The sequence below is a fragment of the Mastigoproctus giganteus genome, chromosome 3, assembly GCF_048544385.1.
Source record: "Mastigoproctus giganteus isolate SK-2022 chromosome 3, ASM4854438v1, whole genome shotgun sequence".
NCBI classification, from domain to species: Eukaryota; Metazoa; Arthropoda; class Arachnida; order Uropygi; family Thelyphonidae; genus Mastigoproctus; species Mastigoproctus giganteus.
This window is the reverse complement of record NC_143577.1, coordinates 68,228,287-68,242,022: the sequence shown is the minus strand read 5'-3', so window position 1 is coordinate 68,242,022 and position 13,736 is coordinate 68,228,287. Positions and strand designations below refer to the sequence as shown.

The window sequence follows — 13,736 nt, the reverse complement described above, 5'->3', positions numbered from 1 at the left end:
AGTTGATGTTCCCGTTGCTGTTTTTCAGCTGTTAGACTCTTTTCGGCATGATGGGCACAGCTTCTGGCCTGGTTTTATGTCTACCTTTGTTATGTCTTTCAGGTAGTCTGCCATTGACAAATCAATTGGTTATAAACTTTTTCTCACCGATTTTTCTTCTGGAAAGAATTGCAACATGAACGCTGCAAAAATTCAAATTGTGTCAAGAGCAAAGCTTCATGATGTAGACAAATCGTGTCTTCTTTACCCAGTTTTAATCCACAATGTTGACCTATCAGCTGTTGTTCTTCAAATTCAAATTCTTTAAATAATTTTAACCCAGTTTTGCATGTATAGAATTGCACATGACATTTAGAATTATCCATATGACTGATGGTGTGTGAGTCCAGCTTATCTTCAGCAAAATCTTCTGATTCCGTGGCTTTCATGCTGACTAATAAGTGGATATTTCTGCAAGCAATAATTAACTTTATTACAGTCAAACAATAAGAAATAGAGGAACAAAATAAACAAACTGTTCATGATGAAGATAAAACACATTAATAACAGCATGGTTCAAATATCAGCTATTTATACTTTTTTTTCTATGATATTAGAATATTCCCGAGTTCTAGAATGTTCATATTTTTTTTGGAATCCAAGAATATTCTATTTCTAGATTATGCTAAACATTAGGCAGGATTAAGGAGGTGTTCTGCAACAAAAAAGATCTCACAAAATAACAATACTGCACATAAAACTACTTGATGTTTTGGCATAATTTTAAGGCCTTAAGTGCAAAGACACAAAACAGATAAACCATGATCCTTGTAGCTGAAACTCTGCTCTTTCCAGTGGTGTGAAAAACGGGAGAAGAAAACGAGTATAAGAGCTGATATTTAGTTAGGCTGAATTCATGCAGTTGGTAAGTAGAATGTTCAAAGAAGAAGGTACCAAAGGTTTTTATTTCAAAGTTATGACTTTCAAAAGTCCTGCTTAAATTTGTCGTGACAAATTTTTGGTGCCACTTTTAGACTGCATTGTAAAAAACGTGAAGATTTTTAAGCCTGGACACCAAAAGTTTTGCCTTCTCTGCCAAAAGTTAACTAGGTATACCAAGTTTCAGAGCAGTACTTCTCACCGTTGTGAAACAGTAACACTTAAAACTGATTTTTTTTTTGTGATTGATTCCACATAACACAAGTGACCTCCACAAAAAAAGATGCTGGTGCCTCAAGCATACTATATTTTGAACTGAAATTTCATTTGAAACCTGTTTAAACATCCACACCAAGTTTCAACAAAATTGAAGATGGTCGAGCAGGGACCCCTAGGCCACTTGACATGGAATGACTCATAAGTAAAGAACTCTTTGCTGTTTTTCATTGCATCCTTTGCCAAAGATTTCTCGTAATCTGCCTTTGCCTGTCTAACCTCCTTTGTGACTTGGTTACAGACCAGCTTATATCTATCATAGGCTTCCGTGTCACCTGCTAATTTATATCTATCCCATTCATTTTTCTCCTGCTATGAGTCCCATTAATTCATCTGACATCTATTTAGGCCTAAACCTTGAACATTAAATGTATTTAATGATTTTTAACAAGCCTTTTAATATATAACTAATTTGTGGGAAAATTTGAAATTCCTCTGTTCAGTTTTTTGATGTCACCTATATTTTCAATCTTTTTTGAACATAACTGTGAAAAATCTATGTTGTATATTAAACACATGTTTATAATATTGAAGAGATTTTAAAAGTTTAGGAATATGTATGTAGAAGAGATTTAAAAAGTCTAGAAAATAAGTTTGTTTTGCTTTTTTCAGGGTTATATATGAAGCTGACGTTTTACTTAAATGATGCCCATTGATAAGACAAGTTCAAAACCGTCCAATAAGCCTTTTCAGTATGTGCAATGAAAGTTTGCCTTTTTTTTACCAAAAGTGAAATAGAACTGGTCTGTTGCATGATGAAATATTTTCTACAGGCAATGTTATTTCTGTTGAGAGCAGTCTTCCTACTATGACTAAAGCCAGTTCAGTACTAGAAGATAGAAAATGTAATCTTTGGGAAGGAAAGTAAGAGGCAAGAGTGCAACAAGACTGTAGGAAGGAATGTACGAGGAATGATACAGTTAAAACTAGAATGATTAAATTGATTTGAAAGTAGTACAAAGAAGGTAAGTTCCACAGCTTCTGTGACAAAAGGAAATTTAAGAACTATGATTTGGCATTTGATTTCAAGAAATGTTGCATTTTTCTTTGTTCAGAAATATATAATAGTCAGAAAAGAAGTTAAGGTGATGAAAATTGTGGAATATTAGAAATTTCTAGGATGCTGATGAAACCCCTCAAACCCCCTGGCAAATGATGACAACATTATTGAAAATTGAAGTACATTCGATGCTGAATCCAATTAATGATGAAAGCAGTGAACTTGATTTGACTATTTTCTCATATGCAACTACTGGTACTGGACAACTTCCAAAAAAGACAGATTCTTATAGAGTAAATATTTGTGGAATAGGCCTAAAGGGGATACCACATAAAAAAAAACGCACCATGTACTCTACCTCATGGGTGGTGTGGAAAAGAGTAATGACAACGTTAAAAATGTATTGTGACTAAAATATTCAGATGTACACAGGTAGTTGCAAGCAAAAAAAAAAAGCTCTTAATTCAAAAGCCTAATGTACAGTGTTAACCCTCATAGTCACACCTTCCAACCTTCTGTATTCTGCTGGAATATACCTCCATTCCTCCTACAAAGCACCGTCTAGAGCTGGTTTGGAAGAAGGCAGTTTTTGCTACAGCCTAATCTGACACTCCAGTTCATCCTACAAGTGTTTGCTGGAGTTGGGGTGTGGGCTCTGAACTGGCCAGGCCAACTTTTTCACATCATTGTCCACAGACTAATCCAATATGTTTCTTGCTGTATGACATGCAGTATCATTGTGCTGATACTTAACAGGGTCTGTTTCTGTAGTACTGCCGCTGTTTAGGTAGTGCATAATTATCCAAAATATTGAAATGGGTCATAGAACTTCAAGTTTTCAGGCACCGTAGCCAAGTGGTGATTAGCGGGAGCGCAGTAGCTCATGCTCTTTGAGTAAACCGGGGTTCAAGCCTGAATACTAAATATGGTCGATCTGCCAACTCGCACTGAACCAGCATGGCAGACCATGGTCCAATTCCCTCAACATGAATTGTTGGGGAGGCTTCCATCCTGCAGTGGGTTGATAATGGCTGCAATTTACCTTTTCCTTTTTTTTTTTTTCTTTTTTTTTTTTATTACCAATGAAACAAGTTCAAATCAGGTTGAAATAGCCCCATACCATCAGACTGCTTCCACCAGACTTCATTGTCGAGATGATATACTCCTACAGGAAGCAATCTCTGGACAGTCATCACACCCAAACGCATCCATCAGAACAGAACAAAACATTTTGTAAAGAGCTATACCACCCCACAGCACCTTCTGTCACTATTCTGGAGTCTATGGACATTGGGAGAAATAACACTCCGAATGCCATTTTGTTTTTCTAACTATGGCATTGGACATATGTGCATCTGAACTACCATCAAACTCAAGGATGTACAGCTCCTCTACTGATGGTTGACATACTGAAGGATATTCCTATCATTGAGATACAAGCTACCCTCTTTACAGTTTGTGAAACATATTCCATGAGTTTATAACACTGTCTGGACTTTTTTTTAAAGTATCACCTACAGTCTTTCATTTTGAATAAAATCTGCCAAAGTGAATTTTTGGATTTTCAGATCAGTTGCCTGCAGAGAAAGGCTACTGATATATCTGACCAGTATTCCAATTTGAAAGTATGAAGTTCCGATCCTCAACCCATGCTGGCTTGTAATGTACTGCTGCTACACAGGCAGCTCCATTAGATTTATATCAATACTAGTTTATAACTTGTCATATAATGACAGGAAAATCAGCACTGACCTACAGTGTACCTTTTTTAAGCTTTCTTTATGTATCTGTATTGTGAAAATTCCTTTCACCTTATGTAGGTCCGTTTGGGGGGGGGCATATGGCTCTTCAGTAAGGATACTCGAGTAAGTTTCATACCCTGAATATGCTACAGTTTCTGTTAAAACTGCAAAATTTAAAGCCTTTCTACTCCACACAATTTGCAAGTGCAGTTTAATACAGTTTTACATTTAATGTTTTTTTTTTTTTTATATCACCTTTTCATAGCAACTTTGACAAACATTTGCATTTCTTTCGGGCTTAATGGACATTAGGCATAAGTGGATAGGCCTTATCCCCTCATATAACTCATTAAAGCAAGGTTTTATTTGCTGTATCCTCATTTCCAGCAGACTCTCCCAATGAATATCTAGGGATGGTCTCTGGGGAATAATGTTGTTTTCATCCATCAGTCGCAGCCCACTTTCGAATGACGAGACAGCATGGAGGTGATCCCCGCTTAGATATAAAGCACAAATTTAATTTTATTACCTTACCAATTAACAAAGTTAAATGATACGTGAAAATCGGAAGAATATTTTCCAGTTAGCAGAATAAAAATAAATTTACACTTACGTACATAGCCAAATTGATACATATTGTAATATGTACATACTAACTAATTGATATTTCTGTTCACTGACTTTTTGTTGTTGTAAAATTTAAAACAGTAAAAGTGATAAACAATTAATAACAAAGAACATGGCATGCACAAGTTGCAAAAAACACGATACAGAGTAACGAGTTTTTGAAAATTTATTTATGTTTTTTATATGACTGAATATTTCATGGAAGGGGAAACTCATTTCACTATAATAACGCGAAAACCCACAGAATTCCAGCTATCAGTAGTACAGCAAATGAAAGGAGATCCAGTTTACTACCCATTTATTACTGATTACACTAACAGAAAAGACCAATAAACTGGAACTGCAAATTGTTTTTATTGTTTTATGGTAGTGATCTCCAGACATGTGCTTTAAAAAAATATCATGAAGGCGATAACAACTAGTCAGTCAACAGCAGGGATTCACAAAAAGCAATGGAAATGTTGAAAATTACATCTAACATAAAAGCAGGGTTTTCCCAGCATAAAGCTCAAAAATACTGTGTTAAGTGATATTTACAGCAATTCTCAAACCGTGTTAGAGCAAACCTTGTTATAGAAGTACTGTGTTGTGTTGTGTGAGGATTGCCGCAATTTACCAATTGTGTTAGAGCGAAACCATGTTGTAGAAGTATTATGTTATACGGGAGTTGCCTGTAATTATAAAAATTTATTTTTGTCACTATATTGACATTAAAATCACTTCAATCTAAATTAGAACCATTAGAATTTGACTAAGGCTGCATAACACAAGTAAATACTTCACATACTACAGGCACTCATTGAATGCCATATTATAGTGTCATAGCATGACTTCATACTGTAATGGAACAAAATCAAAGATGATTTACTGTTGGCCTAGTGCCAAGCATCATACACAGAAATATTTGAGTTTTTATGGTAATAATGAACTGATATACATGGGTGCGAAACTTCCATTACAGTACATAATATTTATGAAGGGGTGTCCAAAATACCTTTCGTCCCAGTGTGGCCCATTGTGGAAATAAAATAGTGATTTTACTTGAACTATTTGTCATGTGCACAATCCAGAAATATCACTACAGATATTTAACCTCTTTTATTTTACTCTTAGGTGTCTTGTACCTAAACAGTATACAAGGGTAACCAATACAATGTCATGAGTGACCAGTAAAATGTTGAGTGAGTTTGGTGTTAATGTAAATGCTGGGAAAACAAAAATAAAACTAGCAGCGTATTATAGGCAAAATGACTGTGAAGAGTATAATGAACAGCTGTACAAACGAATAGAATGGGCTGGTGAATCAGAATGTTTTTTTATTGGGAAATTTTAATCCTCCAGTTATTGTTTGGATTGGTCATTCCCACTTTAGCAACATTTTGTGGATTTATTGGATGAATATTTTCTATAGTAGCATGTTAGAGATGAAATGAGAGAAAGCAGTACTCTTGATATGATTATTAGCAGCAACCCTTCATGCATTAAGAATCTGCAGATAAAAGATGCACTATGTGGCAACGATCATAGTATATTGATGTGGGATTTACTTAAAGGTGAGACTACTATATATGGCAAAGTGAAGGGTTTTTGCTTTTGTAAAGGTGACTATAGTGGTCTGAGACAGTTTTTAAATTCTATTTGATGGATTCTATTTAAATTCATCGAATCCATTGATGATGTTCATAACATCATTAATGATGATGAATTTCATAACATAAGTTCATAACATCATTAATGATGATGTTATGAACTTATGTTATGTTATGATGTTACGAACAGCAAATTCTAAATGGAAAGCATTCACAAAAGTAATTTATTAGCTACTAGGCTTGTTATACCAATTAAGGGATACTGTTTAAGGCCTAGATGTAAATGAATGTCAGATGAACTGATAAAACTCGTGGCAGAGAAGAAAAATACATGGGATGCATATATAGCATTAGATGATATGGAAGCCTACTGTAGATATAAAATAGTCTGTAGTCAAGTTGCAAAGGAGGTTAGGCAAGCTAAGGTGTATTATGAGAAGTCTCTGGAAAAGAAAACAGCAAAGGCTTCTTTACTTATGTATACAGTAGAAGGAAGGAGATGAATCATTTAACTATTGATGATCCTGTTCAGGTTGCTGACAAACTGAATAGATATTCTGAATCTACATTACATGTAGAATTTTTTTAGGGATGGGGATGCCAGAAGTGTATCAAATTCTGACAAGGAACTAAATAAGCATTTAGAGTACTGGCGTCGATGATCTTTCCAATTATAATAAAGGAGCCAGCAAAAGGATTATAAGAACATCTGTGGGGGGGTTACATTTTTGTTATTTTACTTGTCTTTATTTATTTATTTTCTTTATTTATTCAGTATCTTTTCCTACTCCTTTACTTTATAGTCTTATTTAATTAATTCTTCACTGAACTCTGCTATGCCCCTCTTTTTGTCCCCTCCCACATAGCACCTGACTTGTTAACTCCCAGAAGATTCTAGGCCCTAGGGGGTTTCCGCAATAATGTATTCCTCTCACGGACTATTGGCTCAGTGTTCAGGACTGAAACAACTCATATGAACTATATACAAATTTGTTTATTAACATTATTTACAAATATAGGTAATTGATGGCAGTGATCATAATTCAGTTGATCTATATCAAGCAAATAATTATATAATGTATGTAATATTGATTAGACTAATTAATAAATCAATCACATCATTTTCTTCATGTCACTTGGATAGATGTCAATCCTCAGGTCCAGGATTTTGTCTCACTTGTCACCCATCAATATCCAAGCCGTTGATTTCTCACAAAGGAGTAACACGAGTACATAATGTATATAGGTATAATTTCTTGTGATTATACATAAACATTCTTCTTAATACCATCTCAATTAACCCCTTTCCAAAATATTGGTAATGAGTAACCTCTAGACTAATGACAATATATATCTTGTACTTATATATATATGTATATATATATATATTCCTACTGTTCTGTATTTTATCTTAAGATTTATATCAACATTCTATCTCTCTCTCTTATACTCCTTATTACATATGTATTTTATTTGGATTGCACATTATTCTTCATGGTTAATACAATTCTTCTTCTTCTGGAATTTAAAGTCCACTTTACAAATTATTCTAGGCTAGTCTCACCCTAACACAACCAAATTACCCATTAATGAAATGTACATTGATTTGTTTATTTCTTGATTCTCTCAGGTAAATATCAGCATCTAGCGACTAATTGTGCCACTTCTCTACTTCAGTAACATTATACAAGTTAACATATAACTCTACCAGCTCTATAGGTTAACCCGTCCAAAACTATTGCTTTCCCTCCACTAATTAATCAGTAAATAAACCATAACTATGAACAATCCTTCGTTAAACTATTTCTATGATATTTCTTTGCTTATCTATAGAACATGCATTGAATTAACTGTATGTTTCCCTAACATCTCACTTAATAATTATCTAATCTTCCCTGCAGTCCTTTGCAATTACATAGAGGTACATATGTTGTTTAATCACTTACTTCTGGGGATTTGAATCCTTCCGCTAATACAATGTTTGGCCTGTGACTTTCGGCTCTGCATCGGGGTTCACCACCAATCAGAAAACGCTCTTCTTCAATTCCGGAACTGCCATCGTCTGGTTTGGGCTGTTACCTCGCTTGCACGGTTCCGCTCCATCGGTTCGGGGCTACTATGTTTCATCTACGGCTTTTCTCTGTCTATTCGAGCTGCTGCTTTCCATTCTCAGCTTTGCTCCATCCATTCAGGCTGCTGCTTTCCATTCTCAGCTTTGCTCCATCCATTCGGGCTGCTGCATTCCATTCTCAGCTTTGCTCCGTCTATTCGTGCTACTAATTCTGCTTACGACCTTGCTCCATCTATTCAGGCTGCCCCTTTTCATTCACGGCTTTCTTATAAACCAGCTACTCAACTGACTGACTGCACTTAAAACATATTTAAACTTTCTCGACTGACTGACAGACCGAGCTGTCTTAAACTTGACTGGAATTTTCTCAACTGATTACTCCATCGCAACCATTTCAGCACTTACTTAACTGACTGTCTCTTAACTGATTACTCTATCTTAACTTTATCTAACTTATTCAATTAACTATTCCATCTTAATCTTTTTCAGCACTTACTCAACTGACTGACTTTGTCGTCCACTCCAACCCATTCACTCTCTTTTTGTTCTCTCCCTCACCCCTTATTTCTGACCAATCATTAGACATTTCGCCCCTTTCATCTATCTCATTTGCTCATTCCCATCCTATTGTCTTGACCTCCAACTTTGTTGCCTGAACTTCTGGCATCCAGAATTTTCTCGAATGTTCTAGAAGGATGACCGGAAGTTCTAGAAGTTTCCTGATCTTCTTTGTGACCTCACATGCTCTTAATCGCCCCATGAAATTTTTAATACTCCCATTCTCGAATTTTCTCCTCTATCGTGTGCTGTCTCCTTCCCCAAATGGGTTTCGTAACGGTCTATTGTTTGATTAAGGGTGGGGTGCTGCCTTCGCTCAGTATACTTTTACTATGAATTTTTCCAGATTGGTGAACCCATTGTTCCGCAAGTTCGAAACCACTTTCCCCCCGTTGCTATTTCAGTCATCAACTTAAGGATAGTAGGCCAAACAATGGATATAATTAAAGCTGGGAGTGGCTGAACTACAATTCTCAAAATCCATTGTTTTCTAAAACCTGGTAAATTACTGAAAGCTGACTGTTTAAAATACAAATAATTTTCCAATATTTAACAAAACCACTATTAATAACAGTTGTAAGGACAGCTCCTTACACATCCTTGGTTTCTGGAAGGTTCCAATGAGCTGGAGCTGTGCAAATGTATCTCAAGTTGGCAAAAGGCAATCAAAGGGTGACAGGATTAATTACAGACCTCTTAGCTTGGCAAAGATTAACATTGCATAATACTGCATATGGGTAACAGTGATGAATAACATACGAACTGTGTTATACCACACTTGAGTTGTAGAGTATGAAAAGGTCTTGGGGGTAATTGTGCAATGAGACATGAAGTTCTCTGAGCAGTGCAGACAGGTGCTAGGATAGCTCATGGGGTTTTGTCAATGGTATATAGTAATTCTGCCAACAGGTCATAGTCCCATTGTGTAAGGAAAAGGTTATGCTGCATGTTGAGTACTGCAACAGATCTGCAGGATTCATTTTAGGAAGGATATGGATCTGTTGGAAAGCATGCAGAAAAGAGCAATAAGGTTAGTGAGGGCGACAAAATGGTTATCTTACAGGAAAAGTTTTCAGTTTTGTAAATTGTACCATCTGAAGACTAGGCATCTGCAAGATTGAATTGAGGTGTTTAAGCATAGAGTGGATTAAGTAAGCTCAGTGTTGATGGCATCTTTCCTCCTGCTTAGACTACACACAAAGGGATCATAAATTCAAATTGAGGAAGGATAGATGTGTGGAAATTTATCTTCAGCCAGTGGGTAGTTGGTTGCTGGAACAAACTTTCATCTGGTCTTGTGGAAGTGGGTACTTTAGTATTAGTGGTGGCAAATCATACAGCACCAGCCAAAAAAAAAAAAAAAAAAAAAATATTCCATTTATTCCCTAATAGTTTGTCTAGTTCCTTCTTGAATTTATTCAACTACCCACTTCCACAATAATGGACGGAAGCTTGTTCCAGTAATCGGCTGCTTGTTGGCTGAAGATGAACTTCCACACATCTATTCTGTAACCATCCTTCCTCAATTTGAATTCATGCCCCTCTTGTGCATAATCTGAACGAAAGAAAGAATCCCATGAGCATTGAATTTGTTCAAGCCTATTCAAAGCCTTAAACACCTCAATCAGATCACCTCACAGGGTGCCTAGTCTCCATATGTTGCAGTTTGCAAAACTGGAGCATTTCTTGGTAAGAGCACCTCTTTTTCCCCCTCACCAATCTAGTTACCCTTCTTTGTACCTGTTTCAGCAGCTCTACATCTTTTTTAAAATCAGGCCTCCACACCAGTATGCAGTACTCAAGATGTGTGGCCTGTCCATTGCCTTATACAATGAGTTAATCACTTCCTTATCTGTATATCATCGATAAAACTGCATGATCTCTCTTGGCACAAACACATTACAAATATTGCTTCCTCTGCATCTAAAAAACTTGGTTTTCTCTTTCGCTCTCGGCGTTACTTTTCTTCCAAACAGCTGCTCACTCTGTATAAATCGCAAATCCGCCCTGCCATGGAATATTGTTCCCACATCTGGGGTGGTGTCCCCAAAACCTCTCTCAGGCTTCTTGATTCCATTCAGAAGAGGGCAGTTAGGTTAATTAATGATTCATCACTAACAGAGTCTCTCCACTCGCTTTCTCATAGACGCACTGTTTCTGCTACATGCCTCTTCTACAGATACTTCCATGGGCACTGTTCTTCTGAATTGGCTTCTATAATTCCCGCTCTCTCTTTCAAAACAGTCCGAACACGTGCCGCCACCAGCCAACATCCATTTACTGTCCAACTTCAAACCCACAGAACCAACTTTTCATCTTCCTCATTTATTCATTCAACTGCAGTTTTCTGGAACAACCTTCCTTCATATATATTTCCTGAAAATTACAATCTACAGAAGTTCAAGTCCAATATCAACAAATATCTTCTTTCGTCTTCTCAACCTCCAACCCAAGCACGGTACTAAGTACTATAGGTTCTAATACCTCTCGTGTTTGGAGTTCTCATAAAAAAAAAAAAAAAAAGATCTGTACTGGCAGCTTGTCTTCAGACAGGCTGCCAGTACAGATCATGCAAACATATCTGACTATACAATTCAGTTATCCCCAGGTCCTTTTCATTTCCCTGAATATATTCCTTGCATTTGGCAATGTTAAACTTCACTGCCAGCTCTCAGCCCAGCTGCCTAATTTTTCTAGATCTTGTTGCAGCAGCATACCTTCACTACTGCCATTAACCACCCTGTCAACTTTTGTATCATCTGCAAACTTAGACATTAAGCCTGATATGCCTTCAGTATCATTAATAAATACAAGAAGCAACGATGGACCCAGCAGTGAACCCCGTGGGACTCCACTAATAACATTATTCTACAAAGAGCAGCATTCATTGATAACTACTCTATCTTTGAATGAATTCAAAGAAGGATTAGACAAACATTAGAGATGATAAATATTTATTATGGAAAGTTTTTTTTTTTTTTTTTTTTGGCTGATGCTGTATAAACTTGTTCTTGCATCATTTGTCACTATTAGGGCTAACACTAAATTCAAGTTAAGTTAGTGAACAAAACAAAAAAACTGAGATCTGCTGCCACTTCTGAATCAGAAAAGTGATAGCAGATAAGTTAGAACCTTTGGTATATTGTTTAGGAAAGCCTTCCCAGTAATCCTACAAATTATCATTTTATTTTACGTTAGCATCCTTTTTCTTTTTTTGTCATTACTAAGTCACCTTGGACTGTAGTGCAGTGTTTTTGTAACAGGTGGCAAGACTTAGTGGTTAACCTTTGTTTATGAGTTAATTAAACATACTTAATGAATGTCTTCTTTCATTATTAGTGAACTAATTATTTCTTACCCAGATTTTACTTGATTAGCTAAATATTAACCACTTAAAATGCTTACCAAAATCAGTCTATCTATGGGAGTTGCTAAAATTTCCTTGGTTCTTTCTAAATAATTAGTTTTTACGTGGATTGTATTGTGAATAATAGACTACACCTGTATATAGCATAAATTGATGAGAACTTTTCTTGATTATCTTGCACTATTTCTTTTATCACTTTCTTCTGGAAAAATCTTTTGTTTTCCAGGCAGGTATATCTGTAAATACTTGTGATTCCAATGGTTGTAGTCCTCTTATCACTGCTTGTCAACATGGAAATAGCCACTTAGCAGGATACCTCTTAGGCCGTGGTGCTAATCATTATATATGTGATCACAGTGGAGATAACGCTCTCCACTGGGCTTCCTATAAAGGTAATATTGTTGATTTCCTGATTTTTTATTCATATAAGATTGATGTGTTTTGTAATCAAGGGTTTCACTTCACACTAACAAGAGAAAAGTAGCTATCGGAAAATTATGCATAGAAACTGATCTGAAAATAATTATCATAAAATTCGTTACATACACTTTATTAAGAAGAGTTTGTTAAAAGATCTTCAGAATCAACTACCTCTTCAATTTTTTTCCTAATTTATTTGGTTTAAGCATGCCATGTTTAGTTTCTAGGTTTTATTAACATTTTTCTTGTTTATAGAAAAGTAAATAAAAATGCTTTCCATTGCATTTCAAGGTAAACATGATATTATGAAGTATTTATCTTTTAAGGATATATTTCACTTAATAAATGAAATCCTTTCATACTTGCTGTCATGTACTATGGTGTTTTAGACTGTGGTATATTGGTAAAGTGCTCAGCTGGAATTTTAGAAAGTTCTATAAGTAAATAAGTATCACAAAAGTCCTTGTAGTAATTTTCTTTACTAATAAATAACATTTAACAAATTAATTTTTTAGTTACAAAATAATCTAAAAATTTCAGGATTGGATTAAATCCCCCTTTCCCAATAATCTGATAACCTTTACATATGTTATTGGTGCTTTAGTAATAGCTAATTAATAACAGTTATTATTGAAGAAAATCTGCCATACTATTTCACACACTGGATATATCTAAAGAGGATCTCTGGGTATATTTAAGTTTGTTTGTTATTTGGTTTTTAGGAGCATTAGCAACTAAGGCCATATTGCTCCGGGATATGCGGTGGTCATTCCCTGACCTTTCTGCATCCTCCGTATTTGGTGGTGAGGGGCTCGAACCCCTGTCTAATCAAGAAGCGTGTGCTACGTACTGCTGCTCCTTCCCACCTGGCTACGGAGGCACCTCTTATATATATTTAAGTACTGTGAAGTCCTGAACAACACAGTGATGAGTTAAGGTTTTCAGTGCTTACTTTACCCACCTGATGAGATGCTAAAAAGGATTGAAACCACAATGAGTAATAGCATGCACTGCAAATAAATAACGATACATTTCTTTATTAGAGCTGTTTTTTATTTAGAATGATGCAATACTAAAGCAGCTTGAGGTGAAGTGTTTCCACAATATGAGATTGATGTACTAAGTTTGCACACTGTTACAAGCAAAATAAGGCTATGCCTTACTTGTA

The 13,736-nt window shown here is 35.7% G+C and overlaps 1 protein-coding gene across 1 annotated transcript in view; it reads left to right on the top strand.

Moving 5' to 3' along the window:
- Patsas (palmitoyltransferase Patsas) overlaps window positions 1-13,736 on the top strand; it is a 207,714-nt gene that overhangs the window by 63,192 nt on the left and 130,786 nt on the right. Inside the window, exon 3 of the mRNA XM_090370000.1 lies at window positions 12,375-12,540. Coding sequence (XP_090226126.1) covers window positions 12,375-12,540 — 166 coding nt within the window. The remainder of the gene's footprint in view (window positions 1-12,374; window positions 12,541-13,736) is intronic.